Source organism: Ptychodera flava, chromosome 4 (genome assembly GCF_041260155.1).
Source record: "Ptychodera flava strain L36383 chromosome 4, AS_Pfla_20210202, whole genome shotgun sequence".
In the NCBI taxonomy this organism is placed as follows: Eukaryota; Metazoa; Hemichordata; class Enteropneusta; family Ptychoderidae; genus Ptychodera; species Ptychodera flava.
Genome location: NC_091931.1, coordinates 24,483,235 through 24,509,251, shown reverse-complemented (window position 1 = coordinate 24,509,251; position 26,017 = coordinate 24,483,235). Strand labels below are relative to the sequence as shown.

The 26,017-nt window shown below is 40.3% G+C and overlaps 1 protein-coding gene across 1 annotated transcript in view; it reads left to right on the top strand.

The window, feature by feature from the left end:
• LOC139131254 (uncharacterized) overlaps positions 1–6,081 on the top strand; it is a 283,792-nt gene extending 277,711 nt beyond the window's left edge. The window contains exons 2-6 of the mRNA XM_070697240.1: positions 745–1,297; positions 1,624–1,767; positions 2,691–3,323; positions 4,486–4,599; positions 5,300–6,081. Coding sequence (XP_070553341.1) covers positions 880–1,297; positions 1,624–1,767; positions 2,691–3,323; positions 4,486–4,599; positions 5,300–5,964 — 1,974 coding nt within the window. The 5' untranslated portion in view covers positions 745–879 and the 3' untranslated portion in view covers positions 5,965–6,081. The remainder of the gene's footprint in view (positions 1–744; positions 1,298–1,623; positions 1,768–2,690; positions 3,324–4,485; positions 4,600–5,299) is intronic.
• The last annotated feature ends 19,936 nt before the right edge of the window (positions 6,082–26,017 follow it).

The window sequence follows — 26,017 nt, the reverse complement described above, 5'->3', positions numbered from 1 at the left end:
GCATACATGTAGATCGGAATCGAGTTGATTTCGGCAGAAAACAGTTAGAAAGTAGTTTTTCGTGCTCCGTCCAAATTGGATCCGCATGTTGCCGGTTTTGTCCATGGTAATCAGCAGAGCTGTGGTGGGAGGCCGTATAACGCCGGGAATACACGTCATCGTACGCAGGGCTATGCCACAACATACTTCTAAAGGCGATCTATCGTAAAATATCGTACTGCAGGTCAACAAAAACATCACCCATTCATAGGCCTACAGGTACACATATCAATGAACAAAAAGGGAGAGGCAATCTGCTTGAAACCATGAAGTAGTCCGTTTGTGTCTGAATTCATTGAGGCGCGTGTTCAATAACCGTTGGTCAAGTTTTTTCGTTCAGTAGTAAGAATCGTTTATTCATTGTTGACATCGTAATCGATCCGATGTACACAACAAATGTTTGATCGTTTGCACCTTTGCGCGTCCCCTCGTGATTGGCAGCTGTTTGAATGCTTTCATCTATTGTTCGTTGGACGCTTCGAACACAGCATCGAAGCAGTTTTGGCATAAAAAATCAACTTAAAATGGAAAAAATGAGAGAATTTCGCCAACAGGGTGATGCCAGAAGTATTCACAAAACGTAATATGTTGGAACAGTGCTTTAATTTACACCATGGTTGTTGAAAGATCCAGATTTTCGGGAGCATTCGTTGACGTTGTTACCATGTGCCACTCATGTTGGATTATGAATCCCCAGGGAGATAGGGGGTATTTATAGACTCCCCCTGCCTTTGTTTCACGCAGTCAGCGATTTCCCAGTTCTGGTGGAAGTCAGTCCACTGCGTGATTTCTCGGTGGAAACGGAGAGTTAATACACTGCCAAAGGCGAAATATTCAAAAATGAGGGACAAGTGCGTAATCTCATACTTGCTTGCAGTGTGGACCATATCTTGGATTAACGTGTCGGGTCAGGAAAACGGTGACCTTTCTTGCTCTCCCGGTTACGGGCTCTGTGAGCAGGAAAACCGCTGTTCGTATACACTCCTCCTGCCGCCCTGGGATGGCCGCCGCTGCTTGCCGACGGGCGAAGCTCTGCAGACGATCTGCACTTCCAGCGGCGGTGGAGAAGAGTGTTCGGAGACGAGGCGGCAGTTACAGGAGGAACTGGCGAAAACTGACAACTTCCAAGGGATTATGGTTGGTCTGCTCTCGCGAATCGATGACTTACAGTATCAGAAACACATCCTGGAACAGGAAGTCGAGAGACAGCGCAATCAGATCTCTGAACTAATCAACAACGGCTGTCAGGCCGGAGAAGGTAAGGTCAATATAACAGACTCGTTTGCTCAAATTTCAAGGTCAACCCCGCAGTATGCACCACACAACTTCCTTGGCCTTCTCACTTGTTGCAGGGATTACTTTCATTCGTATTTTTGTTAACTTGGCCTTTATCAGTAGGAATACATATTAGTCCACGGATATACCATTGCGTGGATAAGAAAGCCCTTCTTACACGTAGATTCCAGTTTGCCCTCACACCACAGTTAGAGTGTACTAGTATTTGGTATTAAACCTCATTACTTTTTGTCATGGGTAGGGAAATAAATCATAACAGGCCAGTGTGTTTGCTCCTTTCTATTTCAGACGTCGCCATAACAGAGGCACCGCATTCTCCTTGTGTGCCCTTTCCGTGTGAAAACGACGCAACTTGCATCGTAGTGGGCGCTGCAGCGTACTCGTGTCTGTGTCCGCAGGATTATACCGGAACGCACTGCGAATCTCCAATCGGTAAGACATAAAGGATTTCTCTGAACCCATCTAGATACGAAGGATCTTTTAATCCGAGAATCAGTCCAAATGCGTCTGACTGATTGTCACAAGGCTGTTTACAAATGAAAGTGTGATTACACAAACGACCTGACAAATATTTATCCCTTGGAGAATGGGTCAGTTCGAGAAATAGCATGAATTTGCGAACACTAGTATCTTGATACACATATTTCCTCATCTTGGCTGTACCGATCATCCATTGATACTTGGGAGTCGAAATACCAAATACCCTAGACGTGTGTTGCCACTGACATGCTTCTGACACGAGATAAATCTGCATTTTTTTTTACAACGTGTAAGCCAAGGGCAATTGGGACGTTTCGAACATTTATGCATCCATCCTTTTCGGAGGAGGTAAAAGTGTTTCTTATCCCAGTGTGTGGCTTGAACAGAAACAGAAATAGCTCTATTATGAATAATGCACGTATGGTTTTGTGTAAACTTGGAAACATTAAGGCAGTATGCGCCTCGAAAGTGAAAGACTTAAGCATTTGCTCAAACTTTCCTCAAGAAATATTTCAGCCATTCTCTTTCAAAATCAAGAATGAAAATCGGGGGTCACAGTGCAAATTTTGATACTAGAGTGACAAATTACTCAAGATTTACCAATATTTGAAGTTCAAATTGGCCGCCGTCCCTGTGTTAACTCTATGGAGAAAAAATATAATATTAGATTTTCGAAAAACTAAGACGGTGAAATTTTTAAAAGTATTTTTCTTACATCAAGTGGTGGATCAGAAAAGAATTTTAAAAGTTTGAGAGTCCAAATATCTGTCCACGAGGCGCATTTTACCCTAATGTAACAGTGATAGCATTAACGTATGCCTCCCAAGTTTTTGACAAAGAATGCCAACATGAAAATTTGATTATTAATATTTCAGACCCGAAGTTTATTTTCAACGGCACTTCGTCAGTCATTGTCAGGGCACAACAACAAGCGGCACAACTTTCAGAGTTCACGTTCTGCCTTTGGATTAAAACCCGAAGTGACGTCACTTATGATGGATACACGGCCCTGGTGCATTATCAAGCCGAGGCCACGGTACCAACGTCGAGAAAGCTGGCCAGTGCAGTTTCGCTGTTCATCGGGCATGCGTGGCAGTACCATGAGAGGGGAGCGGGAGGGGGCTCGTTCCCTGGTAGGATCCCGACCGACGGGGCGTGGCACCACGTTTGCCTCGCCTGGGTCGGGCGTATCGGAACCGGCCGTCGCTGGCTCTACGTCGACGGCACGGGCGTCATTCTCGGCGACGGTCACTTCGAGCACATGCTCGGAGGAGGCGTGGTGTACCTCGGGCATGCGCCGTCCTCCGCTCGAAGGAGCCACAAGTTCATTGGGGAATTGTCTCAGTTCTACATGTACGATGTTAAACTCGACGAGCAAGCAATTGCAGGAATGGTGCATAGCTGTGGCGGAAGTGACGAAGAAGAGGCGTTCTTAAAATGGCCAATTATAGTGAAAGAGAACAGTTATACGTCAGAACATATTGAGGTGCAACCAGCTGATATTTGTCGTAAGTACCGAATTACTTGCATAAGTAGAAAGAGGACAAGAAGCTAATCAAACTGATGTAACGTATTCACCCTGAGTGCCTGTATATTTAACTTTTTTTATCATTACATCCAGCTGTTTTGAAATATCTTTATCACTCTCCATAGGCCAAGGCACAATTGGGTGCCAATGTCATCACTCTGCCAGTCTTTGTATGTCAGTCTATCTGTATGCCCATCCATCCGCCAGTTTTTCTGTATGCCAAGTTTGTTCAAATACATCTGACTAGTATGACTATCATGAGCAAGGTCCATGGAAGCTATTAAATATCGTATGTACACTGATTCAGGTTTGCCAAATGTAATCAAATATGGGCAAACAGGGGTGATCAAAATATGATATATACAAATTATAGTGAAATCTACAACTTTGTATTTTGGGCAATTTTTCCCATTCTTGGTTAAAAAATTGTTTTTCAAAAACTACTCGCCTGATAGCTTTGATATTTGGTATACAGGTTCCTACAGATTAACTTAATATGATGTGTTGAAATTTTGGTGACATCTTCATTTTTTTATTTTTGGCCAATTTTTGCCATTTTGGTTAAGAATTGGTTTCTGTAAAACTGCTAGTCTGATAGCATTGGTATTTGGTATACAGGTTCCTAGGGTTTATCTTGATGTGATATATTGAAATAATGATAGAATCTTCAATTTTGTATTTCTGCAACTATTTTCGCCATTTTTGACCAGGCCATCCTGAAATGAATTAGCAAAGATAGCAACTTTCTTCATCAACATATGTGTCACAAAGAGTTATTCTCTTCATAACAAAGGGGAGCTATATTGGCTGTTAGGTTGCTTGTTACTTCAAAACCACTGGTCAGACAGCTTTGATATTTGGTACACGAGTCCCTTAGGCTGGCCTTAGTGAGATAATGTCATATAGTTTGAATATACCTAATTTTGTGTTTTGGGCAATTTTTGCCATATCTTATGTGTAATAGGGGTCTGTAAGGATGAACCATACTGAAACAATTCTTCTGTCATAAGAATATTGCAAAAGGATCTCTACACTTGCTATATCTGGTATTATGGTATGAATGTCCTCTATACCTTCCATGTCTATAGTAGCCTCAGGGACATTGGCCCTATGTTTTATTTTGTTTTGTTTTCTACTTTTAGGCCGGCCTGGTTGTGGCCTGGAAACCTGTATGGTGGGCGGAGCATGTCTTGAAAATGTGGGTGCCGATGGTGAAACGTGCATCTGTGCAAATCTAGAGGGATCATGTCCTGCAGGTTTGTTCAACTCTTTTGCCCTTCAGTTCAGTGCCAGTGTCAAGTGGAAAACTTTATAGTATCTAGGTCACAAAATGATGAAAATGGTGAAAGTTAAGGTAGCCGTAACACGTGTGATATATTGCTGTCTCTTTCAGTCTGATACGCAGTGATCACATAAAGTTATTCATTTACTCACTGTTCGGAACAGTTGTTTGTTTCATGATGCAGAGAGGATACCAGGGCTTATCTTCAGAGTTTGAATGTATCACGAACACATCGACTCCTTCGGCACCGCGAACATGCTTTGTCAATTGATGAATGGTGTCCATTATAGGTGTCATTCCGGACTCTTTTAACATAGAAATGTTATATACTTTCTTAAATGCTATATACAAAATGACTATCACCATCATAATTATCATTATCGTCGTCAACACTGTCAGCATCATCGTCGTCATCATCATCGTCATCATCATCATCATCACCATCTTTTTCTTCTTCCTCTTCTTCTTTGTTGTCATCATCATGGTCATGATCATCGTCACAATCATCTCTGGTTACGACAAGGCAATTCTTATAGTTTTGGTTTTCGTCGCACCCACAAATGGGCCTAAACAGCACGGTTTGATGGGGTCATATTAAACTATGTACTTTCAAATGTCAACTCAACCACACTCTCACTTTGTTATGTCAAATAATCCACGGATTCTCTTTTCAGACCAAACGTCATCAAAGTACGTACTTGACAGGTCGTCCAGAGTTTCACTGTCGCATGCTGGAGTGGCTAGAAATTTATCAGCCGTAACATTTTGTCTGTGGACGAAAACAGCCACCACTGGTAACAGCGTCAGCACAATATTTGAGTTTGAGACCTCGGGTAGCGGTGATGCCAACAGCATAAAGAGCGTCTACATCGATCACAGTCGGTTCCTTGTTACGAATTACAACAGCGAGCAACATCGAGGCTACTCACGCATAGGATCTGGCTCTGGTCGGGTAAACGATGGCTCGTGGCACTTTCTCTGCGTCACAGGAACACTGTCTGATGTGGCCTCCTTTCACATATATCGAGACGGCATCCAGCTCACAAGAAGTCTGTTCCGACAGGAGCTGCGGCTGTTCGGCGCGGGAACGGTGAGGTTAGGGTTTAGTCCGATAAAGCCCGACTATTATGCTTTCCGAGGTGATGTGTACGGATTTCAAATGTGGCCGTTAGATCTCAGTGAAAACCGCCACCAAATGTTTAACATGTTCAGACAGTGCGGACGATACACTACAGAGGGCGCTGTCATCAACTGGGCCGACTTCAAGTCTGACAACAACAACTTTCATGGCTCAGATGTAGAGTTTGAAGCAGCAGACATATGCCTGCGTGAAAATTAGAGTTCGTCCGAGAGGTATTTTAACACGCTTTTTACTCTGAAATTGAAAGACTTACAACTTTCGTCACTATCTGAGAAACTGCATGACATCACGGACAATAAATAGCGTCCAAGCCTTTCCGTTGCCTCTGTCTCGTTATATGTTTTGCCAGAATGAATGCCAGTTGCAAAATCCAAAGTAGTACATGTGTTGCTGCATTTGTATTAGAATGTGACATGCTTTTTTATCATATTTGAAGACAAGCCACAGAAGGTATTAGCCACCGCAAAGTTTAGCTCTCGCTAACTTTAACTCATATCTGTTAATGTTCATGTTTATCATGTTGGATTAAATTTCGAAAAGCTGTGCCTGGCATCCGTGATAAGTTCTTACAATTACAGCATTAAAATAATTTAACAAGTTACGAAGAGCACACCAGTCCGAACACGTAGTAGGTAAAGTCCCAGTCAAAAGACAGCTCTTGCTGACGTGTAGGCGAGTAATTTGTGAGATTGAGGCTCATCGCATAACTGAGTAAATTTTACAAAATGGGGGTACAGCATAACAACTCACAAATACATTACAACGACGACTGTGCATGCGAAATCTTTAACGAAAATATTATGGAATTTCGCTCGGCCATTCCGGAGGGTAGATGACAGTCCATCGAAAAAGTTATTACTCAAAAGGCTCATTCGTGCCGTAGAAAATGAGATGTATCTATCCCAAAGATATTGCACGTCCCATGTAGTTGTAAAAGTCGTTGTTTTACAAGACAGTATTTAAGTACACGCTTGTTCTCTTTGGGAGCGCAAGTACATTTGATATTTTATTGACTGCAATTTCATGAGAGATAGAGACAGAGACAGACAGACAGAGATAGCACATTCGAACAGCATTCTCGGCTGTGAAGAGCGCCATCTTTCTTTGTGTATGACATTTCTAAACTTCAAAAAAACGCGATTCAACAGTGTTGGTACTCGATGCCACATATGCGTATGTTTTTAAATTAATGATTATTGGGGTAACCGTGACCCAATCACATTTTCGAACGGCTTGTTGTCGCATCTGAAAACTTCACCTGAAAGTCTGTTTTGGTTAACAAACGGGTACAGTACCGACAGTGGTGAAACAGTGTAAAACACGCGTTCTGTTTTAAGTATCTCACGTAACGAACTGAAATTTCAGAACCCACCCGTCTATGTCTCTCGAAAGTAAGAGGGTCAGGTCCTAAATAACACAAATTTGAAAACATATTCCTTCCCCTAAAAAGCAAGAGGGTCTATGAACTTAATGCGTATTTAAGAAATTGGAGAACCCATTCGTTTATATATAAAAAAGCAAGAGGGGCCATTGGCTGAATGCGTATTAAAGGTATACAGTCACCTGTAATTTAAATATGCCCATATATGGTCAAAAGGGCGTTCTTTGGTATTCAAAATGCCCATGTGAGGGCGCTGTTTTTAAAAGGCGGCCACCCGCTTAAAATCTGTGATAGGCTAGATTTTCTCTTCCCGTGGTAACTGTGGCAAAATTGGAACAGGTGACAGTATACCTTTAACGAAGTAAAATTTGAGAACCCATCCGTCTCATGTTTCCAAAAAGGCAGGGGAGCCTTCTGATGGAAGTACCTATCAATAAACAATCACATTCAGATACATGGCACAGAAATTTAGCCTACAAGCCCTAGAAATGATACAGGATGCTCTTTATCGACGCGAGACACTCCCAGAAGACAAGGCAACTTAAAGAATTGTCGCTGAACGTGACAATGGCGACCCGCTAGGAAGATGATAGCTGCATCACATAAATTGTGGAGTGACGTACAACGCCCTCTCGTCTATTAGTCGTCACGGGCAGGTGTTTTTCCTGCCACAGAATACATTCATGCGAAACATGAAACGAAATTGAGCACTGAGATTGAGCACTTGAGAATCGCTTTATTGTGCCAAATAATGCCGTTCAATCTTCGCTTCCCAGACGTGAACATCATACACAAACTGGCGGTCGAGGATGCCTCATGTATCCTTTTTTCCGATGACTAAATAGCACGGTCAGTGAAGTCATCCATACAGAGCAAAATGGATACTCCACTTGTCATTGTATTCTGTTGAAACTTAATGCATAATTTAACTGCAATGAGATATCACAACTGCTTCGCGTGGTAAATTTAAACTTTAGTGCGTTACTGATTGCTTGCTGATAGTGTTACACTAGATAATATTTTATCTAAGGTAGCATGTGTCACGTCGCGGAGACAAACTTTCGCTTAGATTTTTGCACTGTGTTTTGCTAGTCCGTTGTTTATGTCGATCGTTTTAAAACATGTAGAGCAATTTTCATCGTCATAATTTTTGTCACATTCGAAAGTTTGATTTTTCAACATAGGAAACAGCGATCTTTTGAATTTCAACTATCGACGAATTTGAGAAAAATTGTTTCTCGAATCCCAAAATCTGCACGATTACCTCGATTTGTATTCTTTATTATGAAAGAGAATGGTTCTAAGTTTTCTTGAGCAAAGTCATGGGCAAAAGTCAATAACATCCGGGGCTTTTTGAGGTGCAAATTACGTTCTTATCCTTATCTTCTTATATGAAGATCTGACCGTCAGCATCTTTCTTATATGTGTCCATACCAATCCATTTTTTATTGTTACACAACAAATAGAACATTCAAATTCTACCCTTTAACCTCTGTACATTTTTGTGACGCACATGTACATTGCATAGTTATTGGCTTCCGTCGCTAAATCATAAAAGGTACCTTTAGAGCAATCAATCTCTGACATGAATAGCGAATAGTAAAAATAAATTTAAGTAAGATGGTAATGTTCTGTACATATCAAGAAAATGTTCATAACTGGTCAAGAGCGTTTATAAATATTTTGCAGTAGTTTGTTTTGTTCGTGTTGCTGTTAGCTGGTACAATTGTCATTAGCATGGAAAAGAAATTACCATACTAAGTTATCTGCTACAGCATGACCTAAGTCCGTGATCAATTTTTGTTGCTAGAAGTATGGTCAAGAGCCATCTGCCGAATATGACTCAGATTGCTTCTTGAGAATGGAAGGTAGGCAGCAGGAAACTATACCTCGGTGATTTTCCACCTTTCGAGCAGAAGTCATTTCATTTTGCATTATCAGAACCATCTTATGAAAAAAGCCTGTAACGCGATTGGAACTAATTCCGGAGAACTGGATCTTCGTATTGATCAAATTTCTCAAACGTTTCAGGTGCCTTATAGCTGAATGTTGCACTACAACACAAAACAAGCGTGTCACTTATAAAGAAAAGCAGATGAGCTTACATTTGCAGATTAAACCGGCATTACTTCGCTATCCAATTATCCCAAATTAGTTCCAATCGTGTTTTGTCTAGAGTTCTTGTTTTATGGGATACGATCGTTTTTGGAATCGTGAAGTCAACCTTGTTGACCCTCAACACACAGTCGACTAGCCCATTTTCCAGTATCGAATCATATGGCAGTCTGGTCTTTCTATCCACGAAAGAGATATCGAGCCATTAGACGCACGGAAAACACCAACAACGCTACCAGTCACACGCTACGCTTTCGCCTTACTTGCTTCATGTATAGAGTATACGACTCGTGTTAAAGAACGCCTTTACAAAAATTGAACTTACAAAACAACACCGCAGGAAAAATGGAATCACAAAGTATCTTTCGGAGGAGGTCACTAAAAACCTTGGAAATGACCGTGGCAATATGCAGCAGTGAAAGAAAATCTAAACATTCAACTTGTGAATTTTTCGTCCTGTATGACCGTCATTGCATGACCTTCAGGCGCTGACGTAGTTTGCGCTTTCTTCTCCTTGTTTCGCGGTTTGTTGGTTGATCGATTTTTTAGAAATATCATCCAGTTTTGTTGCAAATTCATTCTGAGATGGTGCCTTGCGACCCAAGGGATCGCTGTTTCCCCGGCTCGTTCACGTCGCACTGTCGTAACTGGTCACTTTAAAATGCACCGTGACGCAGACTCAGACGACCTATTAAAGCTCCATAAGCTGTATCTTTTGGCTATTTTTTCAGAACTTTTGTTTTGTCGTTTCCCTACACTTTCTGCATTTAATCCCTAAACTGTAATTTAATTTCAAGTATTTAGCATATCAACACAACCTATATGAGTATAATCTCCATTGTTATTGTTGAAAATTGTATTCAAGTCCGGACTAGAATTCATTTGTAAACAATAAACAATGATCACTACACACATATATGCTGTGTTGACAAAAAAAAATACTCGAAATTTCAGCATGACAAACGGATTAGGGTCAGACACGGTAGTTGATACAAAAGCAGAATACTGAAAAACTTGCCACAAGTTACAGCTTATGTCCCTTTAACAGCGATTGAGGTTTTTTGATCGAGAAACAATAATCTCTATAATTAATCCGCAGGCCATGAAATGGTAGCATTTAAAACCATTATAAAGACTGCGAAGTGCTATACTTTAATTTGATGTTAACTGAAATGGGGAATATAAGTATGTTATGGTGATATGATAAGGCCAATTTAAAATATGTTTCCTATAGTATAACCCGATTTACGCCTAAAAACCCGCCGACCCAAGAAATTTTTGCACATTTTCTAAAAATTAAATAAATTCTCAAAAGTTTGCCGTATGTTATGAGTCCCAGTCACAAAAATATAAAAAACATTTTCTCCGACCTACCAACCCTAAGTTGAATTTTCGCAGGCGTATTGCAAGCAACACACTTTATTTTTATTTGGCCCAGATAAATAAAACAGGAGCGCGTTACGTAGTGCTTGTAAAGTGACTATTTTTGTCGCTATAAAAAAGAGAAATGCATCGCTCGAACGCTATCTGAGATGGTGCAAAACCTACTGAAAATTATTCATGTCGGCAAAAAAATACCCTGCTCATTGTGTCCCTACATTCGTTCGACGACTGAGGGCGCCACATCCCATTCCTCCATCAATTTACATATCAGAATGATCATCGCTATACCTGTCACTGTAAACAAGTGAAAGCGCAATGAAATACGATCAAATATTTAACGAGTATGAAACCAAAAATATGGAAAAGGTTGTGAAAAAACGACGTGAAAGAACAATTCAGCAGATTCTCTTAAAAATAGAACAGCCTCATCAATCAGAACATGACAGTTTAGTGAACGTACGGCGTATGTTTTGAACAAGGTCACCATATATAATATGAAGGGGCCTCAGTTATTTCTATCTTTTCATGTAATGGGTACTGAGATCAACACAAAGGCATCGTGTTGGACACTTGCGCACCACACTCCATTCCTAAATTGAACCGTCTCTCATGAATTATCATTTGTAACACTCTGAGCAGAAGTGCAGGCTTCAAACTTCAAGGCTGGTGGCTTTGCTAGCCTGAACCGGATAAAACAAAGTGCTCCTTTAACATATTACAACTGATCAAATGACAAAACAATAAATAAGGCGTGCAATGTACACGATTTCGTCAGTTAAGGGACCCTTTCCGAGTTTTGAATGGCGCACGTACGAGGCAACGTAATTCGGATTAGTCCAGTAGTCTACGTGTTATATTTACTGACATTATCCCCTCCCATTGAAGACGTACGTAACACGATTGTTTCTATGTCAAGATGATTGCGAAAGGAAATATTTGATTTCAACAATAATTTGAAGGAAAGGTTGATTAGTAATAATTATGATTTCGAGCAGTTGAAACAAAATCTATATTACAAGAGCTTAAGAAGAGAGCATGTACAGGTTTTTAAAGCTCGGCGTCCTCAAGATTATCCAATGTTTTTTCTAGTTGTGTTGTACACACCCTGTGTCACGATCGGCCCTCCTGTGAAATGTACGGCAGGTGGTTTTAGTTTTATCTGACTTCAGTTTGACTTCAAGTAGAGTGTGCCTGGGTGACAGCCTCGGACTCTCGATTGCAAATTTTAAATTTTACGATTCTCTTCTGTTCTACCACTTGTGAAGGCTCATTTTAAGGTAGAACGCACCTCGGGGACAGACATTCGTACTCTCAAACTTTAACAGTTCTCTTCTGATATACCACATGCGGGGGTTCATTTTAAAGCTCTTGGTGTAAGAAAACTTTTCACTGGCTTAGTTTTTTGAAATTCGAAAATTTTATTTTTCTCCATAGAGTTAACACAGGGATGGCGGCCATTTTGAATTTCAAATATCGGTCAATGTTGGGTAATTTGTTTCTCTAGTACCAAACTTTGCACGGTGACCCCTGATTTTTATTCTTGATTTTGAAAGAGAATGGTTGAAAGATTCCTTGAGGAAAGTTTGAGCAAAAGTTTAAGTCTTTCACTTCGAGGTGCTTATTACCTTAAAGCTCCTGGAGTAAGAAAATGTTTCGCCATCTCAGTTTTTTGGAAAATAGAAAATTTCATTTTTCCCTATAGACTTTACATAGGGATGGCGGCCATTTTGAATTTCAAATATCGGTCAATGTTGGGTAATTTGTTTCTCTAGTACCAAACTTTGCACGGTGACCCCTGATTTGTATTCTTGATTTGTTTAGAGAATTGTTGAAAGTTTTATTGATGAAAGTTTGAGCAAACGTTTAAGTCTCCCCTTTCGAGGCGCATTCTACCTTAAAAATGCTGCTCAGAACACGGTCCGGTGTTCATGAAACAAATCGTGTTAGAAAAAAGAAATATCAAATGCGTGATTTACTATTATAGTTGACACTTGCTGGTATAATAATTCTGATTCCACTCGGTAGCTCGGCTTCGGGTAATCTTCTTTTTAACGGTTCAGTGACATCTGATGTTTAGCCTCGGGATATCAAAACACTTTATAGCGTCTACTTGTCGAGCGCCAAGCTATTGAAATTTACAGCTGGCAATCTGGGACTGTCGCGTCAGTGATTCGTTCAGTGCCCAGTGTGCTTGGCGGGGCTGAGGTACAGCAGTGCGATGGCTTTAAGAGGCTCTATACGTATATTAATGTACAAAAAAATGCTGGTATGTGTTGTCGACGATATAACCGGTCATGATCATGAAAATTAATGTAAAAAGGAAGTCATCCGCCTAAGATGCAAGTGGTGTAAATCCATTAGAGAAATCTGTCGCAAACACTTTCGCCGTGGAGATCCCGGACATTAAAGTGATAATTTACGGGTAAAATCCATATTGCTTACAAACTAAGTTTATGGGCAGAGTGCCATGGCGCATGTGCCGCCAAGTTTAAAGCCGGGGGGGGGTCCTATGAAAACAGAAGGCAGTGAGTGATCAGGTTGAAATATAAGGAAACACGAGGATTTTTGACAGTGAGTTTCAAGCACCACTTAAAGTAGTACGCAACTCGAAAATGAAAAAACTTCAACTTTTGCTTCAAATTTTCCTTGAGTAAACATTTTAATCACAATTCGCTTTTGAAAACAAGAATAAAATTCAGGGATCATCGTGCCTAATTTGGTACTATATAAACAAACTACCAAATACTGTCCAACTCTTGAAATTCAAAATGGCTGGCAGTCCTCTCTTAACTCCATGGGTGGGGGAATGCTAGTTTCGATTTCCACAAGAATGAGACTGTGAAAATTTTATTTACTGCATGCACGCATGAGCTTAGAAATGAGCCCTTACAAGTGCTAGACCAAAGATGTATGGTAACAGTTTGAGACTCCGAATATCTGTCCCCGAGGCGCAATCTGCCTTAACAGTGGAAAGAAAAGTATGTGTACTATGTAGCTTTGGCGATGTTTGTCTGTTCCAAGGTCTTACTTAATGCAGAGTCCTGAACACTTGAAATTCCTTTCTCACTGTTAACTGTACCAACAAAAGAAAGTCAAGTTATTTCGGGATTCATTTGTGTCGTCTCGTTCTGTCACGTGAATGGTAGTAATGTTTACTTTGTGAACAGTCAACATTTTTCTACAAAGTCACCCAAGCATTTTCACGGAAAGGACACACTTTCAGCCGAACAAATACGAGTACTGCGACAAAGAAGGATTCCTCACGTGTATATAGAGAATTGTGCTGTATACAACTCTGTATTTTTGCCCCCGTATACCACCTACAAATCCAGCTGTTCTGGAAAACTGTTGGTGAAATGGCTCATTCCAGGCCGGAATGTACAAACCTTGGGAACAACACGTGCACCGTTGGAATGCCTTTGCACTTGTCCGAATAAATCACTTACTGGTTATGAGTTGAAATCTTTCATATGTGTCGTAATGATGCTTCGGATGTGTATGTATGTATGTATGTATGTATATATATATATATATATATATATATATATATATATATATATATATATCGTATACGAGTGTTTTCGCGGAGTCGTACAACTTCGAGCCGAAGGCAAAAAAACGAGTTTGAGTCGGAATTAATCATGAAACTCATGATATTTATTTCTCAATTTCTTGTATTGCCTTTGCCGAGAAGAAACGGGATTGATTGATTGATTGATTGATTGATTGATTGATTGATTGATTGATTGATTGATTGATTGATTGATTGATTGATGTCGAGGTGACCTACGGACAGGCAATTCATATACAGGCTCCTCAAAAACTATCAAGAAACAAGGACAGTATATGACAGAATACGGAAAAACAAAACATTCACAAGCACAGTGAATTTTTAAATGCTAACAATCTAGAGCAAGTTAAACTTAACGTTAAAATTCCACTCTGAACTTTTTAAACTCACTAAAAAGGTCAGTTTCTTTGAAACATTGCCACCATGCAGTTATGGCCATATAAAATCCCCAAGATGTCGCATTCCAGCCGCTGAGCCAATGTGCACGTATTTCAACTGTTCCCTTTATAGTCTACAATCTCCCATCGGCAACGAGATATATAAACAATCCTAAAAGAAATTATGAGGGATTTGGCGATGCATATGCGGTGTAATTCATGTCAAGCACATGAAGTGTCTTGCGTCGTATCTTACAAGAAGCACTGTACCTCATGACACATCACATGTACGCAGCAATATTCAGATTCCACGTGATAAAGTGTCACATATATTACAAATATGATTATGTGACAGAATTCTTCTAAAGAAGGTCAGCATAGATGGCGAGGGTACTTACTGCCAAGGAACTGATGCAACGCGACAAAACAAATGTCAGGTGGCTTGGGAGTGTTATTTACGACTACAGATGAGCGACAGACGAAAAGTCAAGCTAAACTAGAATCCGGCAGGTTTGCGAAAGCGATCGATGCTACTTGATCTCTCCGTGATCCAATACGTAATCTTTTTTGCTTTCTTTTTACAGATTTCTTTGACAACTCTCCTGCACTTTACGTACACTCAATACTGTCACGTGATGTAAGAGATGATCGGAAACATTTGCATGCAATGCAATGACTGAAGTTAGGTAATTTATGAAATATTCATTTCTGCATGATCATCCCACTGGCTGGACAGACGACAGTCTTGTCTTGTTGCGTTCACAAGGATGCGCCCATGCGCTGTACGAATACACTAATAACTGATCAGAGATATGACAGTAAGCAGGCCATTGATACATTATCAGGGCTTCACAAAAATAGAAACTTGTATGGACACATTTCCTACTAAGCTTACTTTTCTACAAATGGAGCCAGAGTGACGAACTGATCAACAGAAATGCCCATGGTATTGCATAAAGGCTTACAAAGCCTCGGCGTGTTTCCTGACGTTGGTTGAATATGTATTTCCTCTGTGAGGCAAGAAGGTGACTCTAGCAAGGCGGCGGTATGTACTTAAAGCGCCATCAGTTCTAGAAGCACTGACATCAGAGATGAATTATTGTTCATCGTGTGTCATTTTACTACTTCATGAACTTTGAAGTGAATCAGATACAAAATAGGATGGGTAAATTCAGGCTAACGTATTTCCGCATATAGTCACTGAACTAGCTAGACTACAGGGTCAATTTACATACAGCAAATTGCGAAGAAGTGATCACTTCGCGCATTTTTCGTCAGCGGTTTTTTGAGATAACTGATCAGGACAAATAGTTTGTTCTTGAAATCACGCATGATTTCGGATTTCACCGCTAATGTCAGAATAACGTAGAGTCATACCAAGTGTACTGATCTCTTCAACCTCAAATAAATCAAACAGTAAACGCTCACCTTTTTTTAACACTTCCACTGTTGAAAATTAAGATAAAATAGAGACGAGCTTCAAAGTGCGCTGTCAGCCTTCTCCGTCGTCGTGCTCAGAATCTTTAATTCTAGTATTCATCCCAGAGCACAAGTGTCTCGATTGATCATTCGACAAATCGACTGGCTAGTATTTTCACGGCAAACAAGAACACAGCTGTTTCAAATGCTTTAAGAGTGACATTCGCATTATCGTATATTGTATATCGTCATCTACTGACACAACTTTGTTGCTAAATTTAAGGGTATACGACTTTTTCAGGTCGATATCAAATCGATAATTATAAATGATGATGATGATGATGATGACGATGATGATGATGATGATGACGATGATGCGTGATGATGTTGATGATGATGATGATGATGATGATGATGATGATGATGATGGTGATTATGATAATGATGATAATGGTAGTGGTGGTGGTGCTTCTGCTGCTTATTATCATTACGATGATGATGATGATGATGATGATGATGATGATGATGATGATGATGATGATGATGATGATGATGATGATGATGATGATGATGATGATGATGAGAATTATCATCATCATCATCATCGTCATCATCAGGATAATGATGATGATCATAATCATGATCATACTCAGGAGCACGCGCCATCGTGGCAAAATGGTATTTAGGCCTAAGGTAGTATGCACCTCGAAAGTGAAAGACTTAAACTTTTGCTCTAACTTTCCTCAAGGAATCTTTCAATCATTCTCTTTCAAATTCAAGAATAAAAATAGGGGTCACCATGCAAATTTTGGTACTAGAGAAACAAATTACCCAAGATTTACCGATATTAGAAATTCAAAATGGCCGCCATCCTTGTGTTAACTCTATGGAGAAAAATAAAAATTTTCGAATTTCGAAAAACTAAACCGGTGAAAAGTTTTCTTTCACCAAGAGCTTTAAAATGAACCTCCACATGTAGTATATCAGAAGAGAATTGTAAAAGTTTGAGAGTCCGAATGTCTGTCCACGAGGTGCGTTCTACCTTAAGGTACTGGGAATTAAATTTAGGCTAGTGAAAATGGTGAACATAAGTGTTCCCTCATGAAACATTACCATTAATTTCGAAAGTTAACACAAAGGAAAATCCGTAATTGATGTTAATTATTTAACACCATATCAACATCCTTATTCTCCCGACTAACGATTGTCTATCCCGCATTTTAACCGTGAAGATGCGGTGCCAAGTTTTATAAGATACGTTTGTGAAATGTCCATAGAGTTCAATAAAATTCTCGTATGCAAATCACGTTTTAATTTATTCAGGCGTCAATAGCCTTTGTTCCTGTAAGAAGAAGGAGCGAAATACTCGACTAGGGATTCGCATTGTGATCTCCGATTTGCTAAGTGCAAAGTTCCTCTGTTTACAAAAGGGAGACAACTCTATACTACGATCAGTGTGATAAATTCGACGCCAAACACTGGGAAGTTAACTTTATCGTTACAAGGGTTAAAGTTCAGTACAGAAATCTTCAGAGTTAACAGCAAGTAAAACAAAGTTCACATCAATGTTGGAGATTGAGGTCTGCTAACTCTCAGATAGGCCTCGCAGACGGTTAATAACTGGCATGGTGCAATCAGGTTCGAGTGCATTCCCTCGAGTTGCGTGTACGTCACAATCCTGTTTTCCTTTCCGTTGGGACGACCTGATTCAAAAAAGGTTACACATCTTGCGCTCTTCTTTGTACATCAGCTGGCTTTTGTCCCTAAAGGATTGTGGCTGATAGGAAAAGCCTCGTCGATAAGCGTGAATGGTGTTCAACTCTCCCTAAATCACGAGATACACATCTAGGCGCCCCTACATGAATGCGCCTCCCCAGTGCGTTCTACCTCTTTTGTTACCTCGTTTCCTGGCTGTAAAAGTCAATTCCGCTGAGTCAGAAAGCAATTCAATTCCGAGATGAATAGGCTTGATCAATAAATATTGAACATGAAAGTATACACGTGGGTCAATCAGGTGATTCTAATTGACTAAAATTGAAGTCTCTAGTGGCTTTGATAGACGAGATTAAGTATTGAATGTAGTGCCATTACTGTTGCTGTTGACCGACACCTTTTATGTCTTTTTATCACATGATATACTCACTTATTTTCAAAGAGAATTTCGTACAACACCTCGGGAAAATATAACGGTGCTTTAAGAATTCCAATGAACTATTTTAGACTGAATCTCGGTCATCACCTTAAACCCATGTTGGTTTTTTCTTCGGTTTTAAAATTCTCGCTCCTTTTGAGTTGATTTCTCCTCCTTGCAACTGGATGCAATTGTGCGTCCCTCCTTGACTGTGTAAGAGAATGCGGTGATGCGTTCCTGCTTGACTCTGGAAGAGGGTACCCCTCGGAAACTTTCCCAAACCTACGGCCTCTGCGAGCGCCCTGCGATACCTGGTGCTCATCATGTTGTAAATGTACGGGTTGATGGCCGAGTTGGCGTTGATGAAATAGTCGCCGACCTGGTGGAGGCAGCCGTTCCATGCGGGTAGACTGATCAAGCCCAGGTAGTTGGCCAGGAATTCGACCGTCTCCGTGAACATGTAGGGAAGTAGGCAGACGCCAGAGACGACGGCGGTCACCCAGCAGAGCACGGCAACTTTGTGTTCCTTGGATGCCGTGGTCGCCCGCAGTGTCGCCGCAACAGTTCTCGATTCCTGCATTTTGCGGATCACCAGGCTGTAGAAGACAAACATGACGGTGCTGACCAGCAGGAAATTGAAGATTGGCAGATACTGCCCGAAAAAGGCCATCGGTGGGCTGTCGAGGGACAGGCATCCGTATCCGAGAAACAGAAAGCACAAAACAGCGGAGAAAATCCAAACAACGCAAACGGTGAGCGCCGTGTATCTCTTGCTTTGCAGCGACCTCGTCAAACGGGAAAACGGTTTGCAGATGACTAAAAACCGTTCGACGCTGATCACCAGAAGGGTGTGCAAAGAGACCATGTATGCAGTGGCGAAAATGGCCGAAGTAATGCAGCGAGTGGTGAATTCTAGTAGCACGCAATTGCCGGGCTCCACTAAAACACATATAGCCTCAGCGAGTGTTCGTGTGAGCACCAGAAGGTCACTGACGGCGAGGTTCACCAGAAGGACATTAGTGACGGTTCGCATCGAACGAATTCGAATAACGACGAATATCACAGTCATGTTGCCTAAGATGCCTAGTAAACAGATACTCAGCAGGATAAGACTGTCCGGTACATCGCTTATCCATGCGGAGACACACCAAGTCAGGGGCTGAGTCGAGTTGTCCAAGGATTTGTCAAGTGACGAATTCGCAGTCGAAAAATTACGGTGTGACATGATGTTCGGAGCTGGAATCCGGACGAAGGATGATATTTCTGTGAGAGAGAGGGGATCGTCACCGAGTTCGGTCACAGATTATCACTCTGTCGCTGTGCGAACGCTACAGTCAGGTATAACCCCAGAGTGCTCGAAATTGCAAACTGTTCATCTGCCCACCTACGTGTCCAGGCATCGAACTCGAAAGTAGTTTGTGTTACACAACACTTTGAACAGTTTAAGTGTGGTGAGTGAAAGCGCCGCCGGCCGGCGTGCCGAGCTCAGAATCTAAAATAGGGCAGCCGATTATTGAAAGGGTTTCCAAACCCCTGTGTAAATCAGACCAGTTGCACATATTGCGAGAATGATTTAACAGAACCCGGTGAACTTAATTCTGACCTAGCGGCGTTGAAAAATAATCTCGTTCAAAGCACAGTCGCTCCACCGACTGTGTTCGAAGAGATTGATATTCGCCACGTACGGAATGCCTTGTATACATCTTTGAGAATGCCTTTCAAATGCCTATACATTTGCATAAATCAAACGATTTAACCTCGAGTGAGAGGGGTTGCAGTTTGTAACAATGTGGAAAGACACACAAACGTGTTCAACTTTTTTACGGCGAAGAATCATGTGAAACGTGGTCGACGTTTTTACAGTGTAGAACCGAGTCAACGATCCTTGCCTTTTTTGTTAACATTTTCGGATCATTTTTCCGGCGATAGTAAATATCGCCTATATTTTTACATGTCATTTAGGCAGAAAAAGCATGCACCATATGTTAATAATACTGGCTGTTACTTTCGTTGCATTTACCATTTGTTATACTCAAAATGGTAAAATGCCGAGTGTTCATTTTGAAAAACAACCTGCATATTTGTAATGCCTGTTGTTACTCTTGACGACTGAATTCAGCTTGGTGAACTACCCATTGGCCTACGACAACATTGCATATTGTAACGCGAAATTGTACACAGCGCATTATGTTTTCAAGGTCAATTCTGTGTATTTGAACGTGCTGTAGGGAGAAGAAGAACGTAATTGGATTGTTATAAAAAACAGCCACAGCTATTATACTATCCCTGTAACTTAAAATCTAACTTCCTCTCAGAGCAACCACACCGTCCCTCTCAGTGAGCACTGGTATATTGTCTCCCGTACACATATGCAAGCGCCCATAGACACTGACAGGTTAATTAAGGGACCGTTCAGTTAGTACGGCCGGGGCGGTGAAATCAGGATCACCACCTTAATTTTGGAATTCAAAACGGAGGTGTCATCATTTTTTCCAAGCACTTAGGGGTCCTCGTGTGACAAGTACTCACCTTGTTTAACATTCTGGCAGGGGTTAGACAGACTGACGCTGTCATGTCCAATTGAAGTAGTTTATACTTGCACGATAGGTTCCTCGTAATCTAGTAAGTGGTTTCCCTTTTGACGAAATCACCAACATTTATGTCAGGGCTGAGCGTCAAGGGGAATTGTGTTATTGCAATGGAGCGCTGTTGTCTTTCAAACTCTTAATTATTGATCATTACAAAAATGGTAACAGATGTATGTAGTTTGATACTTTGCGTACGATTTCGACACCCGTAATGTCACTTTGAAATCACACGCTCACAATTAGGGAGCATTCGTTTTTTTACGGGGAGGGGGATCGATCGGTGGAAATCCGGGGATTGACTTTTACAAAACCGTTTTAAGGAGTGGTCAAATTTTACAATCAATTATATCGGAAGGTCAAATTTTACGACGGTTTGTACGGAGTTATGGCAAGAAAACCAACAGAATTTAGCGAAAAGTTTATAAAACAGAATACGAACATGACTTTATTTTGTCTGAACAGCTGATAACAAGAAGGACAGAGGACTTTTGTTCACAAAAATAAAATTTTAACGTTGATCATGAGAAATAAGTGTCATGCCATGTTACGATATAACTTTTGTAACACTTTGAATACTGGACAAATAGCTCCGATTTTTTTAAAATATGGTGTTACATAAAGTGTTTGCAAAGATTCTTGGACATTGTAATTACATACGTTTAAACAGTCAGGATTAACAAATATGAATAAGATCACCAATAGACAAGTCCTTTTTAATCAGTTATTCTGATGACTCACTTTGACTGACTGTCAAATTCACAGAGGTAAACTGCGTCTTTCGTACTGCTCGGTTCTGATGAGTACCTTTGAGTGATGACGATTCATTCGCAAGTCGGAGGACAATGGTGTGCCAGTGACTGTGTATCAGTATCAGATGAGATATTTGGACCATATAGATGCTCCTATATTTGTCTCACGGAGTATGAAAAAACTATGAACATTTTTCCAATTTCAAACTAGCAATATATGCCTATTCATAGACTTTGATAATTGATATGAATCTACTTGGTAAGAATAGGGTGGTTACAAGTACATATGGGTACAAGAAATTTGTCTTTGGAGTTCCACCAAAACTGTTGACACACTATACATGTAAGCCTATGAGCAAACAATGAACAATTTTTTTCCAATATAAAACTGACAACATCTGTGCAATTATAGACGTTTGGTTTGATAATTGATATAAATGTACTTGATTAGACTAGGGTGGTTACATGTGCATATGTGTACAAGAATTTTTTTATTTTGGAATTATAAAACTGAAATGTTGGTTCACTATACATTGTAGTGTATGGGGAAACTACGAACAATATTTTTGAATGTAGAAGCAGCTAAATCTATGTATTTATAGACACTCAATAGTTGATATTAATGAAGTTGATTAGACTTGGGTGGCTACGGGTGCATGTGTGTACAAGAAATAAGATTCTGGAATTTCGCTGAAATGTTGATTCACTATACACAATGTAAGCTATGAAGAAACTATGAATACTTTTTTCAATACAAAACTAGCTAAATCTGTGTATTTATAGATGTTTGAATATTGATATTAATGTAAGTAATTAGACTAGGGTGGTTACAAGCGCATATGTGTGCAAGAAATTTTATTTTGAAATTTCACCCAAGTGATTATTTGTAAAGGTCAAAAAGTATTCTTTGCAAGTTCAAAGGTCAAATGGAAATTATATGTCAATTAAGATATTATTGATACGGACTGTGACACGAAGGGGAGGGTCACTGTCGTTTGCTCATGAAGATTTGAGAAGGGTCACCTTTTTTCCTTGCAAACACTTTTGAAAGGTCACTATTTTTCACCCCAGGGCCTTAGGATGCAAGGGGTCAATTAATCAAATCAGATGAAAATTTGGGGGATCACATTTTACAATTGATGAATTGGTGGGGGTCAAATTTTATAACTTAATTAGGAGGGGGCTTTTTGCATTTCATTTGTAGCTTAAGTTCCATCTACCGACCCCTCCCTGTAAAAATGAATGCTTCCTTATATTGGCTTTGTACGTATGATGGTACATGTACCTATACGTTGTGATTAGGATTTCAAGCTCTTTGGTCCGAGAGGCAACATCTGCAAAAAAGAAGACATGAGAGCAGGTGGCTACCCTCGTCTAGTAAGCCAACCATGTCGCTTGGAGGAGCAGAGCAGTCACCTTGAAAAAAATCTGTCAAACGTTAGGTGAAATTACATTTTTGTAGGACTCATGGGCGCCGTATAGCTCGAGTTTTATGCTTCAAGGTTTGGTCTCTCTGACAACAACGTATACTTTATACTCGACAGTGTATCGTGTGTGAATGACCGCAACTTCGCCTGCCAAGAGACCCACGCCGACCTAAGCATGCCGTGTGGATCAGACGATTGAATGACTGTCACCGGCCTGGTAATAGCATAGCATCGTCAGGAATACGCTAACTTGGCAGTAATAAAGTGTCGCCATGGTTTCATGCGAAAACTGTCACCATTTCAATCACTCAGTTTTCATTAACCTGTTCACATACACAGTGCCTCTGACTGACTGTGTGTGGTCCAATCGCAGACCATTACATTCCAAGACCTTTTTAATTCAAAATAATGCTAATCTCACGAGGAAAAGTGTATCTGCTTTGACTGTTTACCTGAATTCAGATACTACGCATCAGCCTATTCAAACAAGCTACGGAATGACATGATCATGTATTAGTCATGAACATTGCATTTCACTTAGGGCAGGTTCTGTAAGGGCTTGTTTTCAACCGGGGCTATTGAATAAGCCGCAAGATGTGTTCCTATACACAAGTGCAGACACGTCTAATAGATAAGGTGACTTAGTGAGTGTTAAGTGAAAAAAATTGAGTATCTCATCATCAGGGTGATTCTTTCTAAGGTTCAGTCAGCCGTGAAAGTAACTTTCAGTGACCATTCACATCTAAGAGGGTGTCTGAAAACCCCTGCAAAATCGTATTCAGCTATTTCATGTTGAGTAACTTAGATAACTGGCCCGCCACTTTCGCAGGGGTGGTTTCTACGAGGTCATAGGGTCAACTGATCTTCCTGTCACGACATAAAGCACTACGGGCGCCTTGACTGAAATTATATATCAGTCATTATATTTTCTACACTGATCAGGGAAGCCACCGATTACATAAAAGTGCAAGTTTTTCTGGCTGCGTTAACCCTTCAAGGACACAGTTATCAAAAAATCGGCGCTAAATATTTTGCTTTGCAACTGGTTAACATTAAGCGACCGACTTGGCCGGTAAAATCTGTCTGTAGAGGTAATAAAAAGGCATGTAGGGAACATTTGAAATGTATGCCTAGGTATATGGATTTAGGGGTCGCAGAATGACTGGTGAGTGCTACCGAACATCACTAAACAAGTGGGTCCTAACCCTGGCTAGCATTTTGTTCAGATGGAGAAAGTCAGTTGGATAAGAGGGACGAAATATTTGATATTAATTGCCAAGTCAATCGCGTCAATGTAGAATAAATCTAGAATATCCGATGAGATATTTACTCAACTGATACAAGCTACAAAACCGATTTGATGCTAACACAGTCAGTTATCTTATTTGAAACACATTCCTGATGTATAGTTAGGCCAGCACAAGCCATCAATGATCCAAGGCACAGCAGACTGTCGACCTTGCGCCTACATCAACCAAGTGTACCGCTTTTGCCGCCTGGATAGCTCTTTGCATACGGGGACTCGGATTGTTATAATACGCATCGACGCTTTGCAACGTATGAAAGCTTTCCTTTGAAGAGGACAGAAATCAAGGTGAAAAACTACTATCACGTCACAGGCGTTGACGTAAGCTAGCTGTCCAAACCATCGGCGGGAATCCACTCTGACTATACGAATTCTGAATATCTGCAAAAGACTATATGCAAAGAAGAAACCACAGCTCACCTGAAGCTCAATTACGTGCTTCGGCGCCATCGGTAATTTTGTATGAATAACTATGTGAATAATTAATACTAAAGGTGTCGTAATGAGCATACGTTAACCTTAGATAAGCAACATATTATACGATACACAGAGTTGTACATATAATATATTCCTGAGAAACATTCTGCCATACGGTAATGGTGTAAAATGTTATGGAGGTTGTTACTTAAGGTAGAACGCTTTCAAATTTTTAGCAATTCTCTTCTGATCTACCACTTGTGGGCGCTCATTTTAAAGTTATTTTTAAAAGAAAAGTTTTCACCGTCTCACTTTTTCGAAAATTGTATTTTCCCCATAGAGTTAATACAGTAATGGCGGCCTTTTTTTGAATTTCAAATATCGGGAAAGCTTAGGTAATTTGTTTCTCTAGTTCAAAATTTTGCAAGGTGATCCATGATTTTTATTCTTGCTTTTATAAATTGGTAAGAGAATGGTCTAAAGTTTCGCTGCCCAAAGTTTGAGCAAAAGTTTAAGTCTTTCACTTTCGAGGCGCATAGTGCCTTAAGGTAGTTCGCGCCTTGAAAGTGAAAGACTTAAACTTTTGCTCAAATTTTCCTTGATGAATCTTTCGACTATTCTTTTTCAAAATCAAGAATAAAAATGGAGGGGTCACTGTGAAAATTTTAGTACTAGAGAAACAAATAACTCAAGATTTACCGACATTTAAAATTCAAAATGGCCGCCATCCCTGCGTAAATTCTATGGAGAAAAATAAAATTTTCGAATTTCGAAAAATTAAGCCGGTGAAAAGTTTTCTTACACCAAGAGCTTTAAAATGAAGCCCCACAAGTGGCAGATCAGAAGATATTTGAAAACGTTTGAGAGTCCAAATTTGTGTCTCCGAGGTGCGTTCTTTCTTAAAGGGACTTTCGGGTGATTAAATAAAAATTGCTTCTAATCAGGTTCTTCACTTCAGCCGTTCTAAAATACATCCGTGCCATTCTGTATGCATTACCTTATGCTTCATTTGATGGGAAAACCCGCGTCTGGTAATAAACATCATTTGGGACCGAATTCAAATAACTCAATGTAACGTACGGTATTGGAGAACATAAATCATTTTTAGATATCTATTCAGTGGCGATGTAATCAGCGATTAAAAGGTCACAGTAATTCATGCTATTTACAACGTTTACTAATAATTTATCGATACATACGCGTGATTTGCTTCGGCGGCTCGACAGAGTTGCGTTTCATCTCGTATACTGCACGGATTGCGGGCTTTTAGCTATTTACCGGGATAAAATACAACATATGCCTTTGAACGACTGCGAATATACAATGTTACTTATCGAAAATAACGTAGAGTTAATACGTTTTCTTGTCCGTGTTTTTAGAAAAGTTG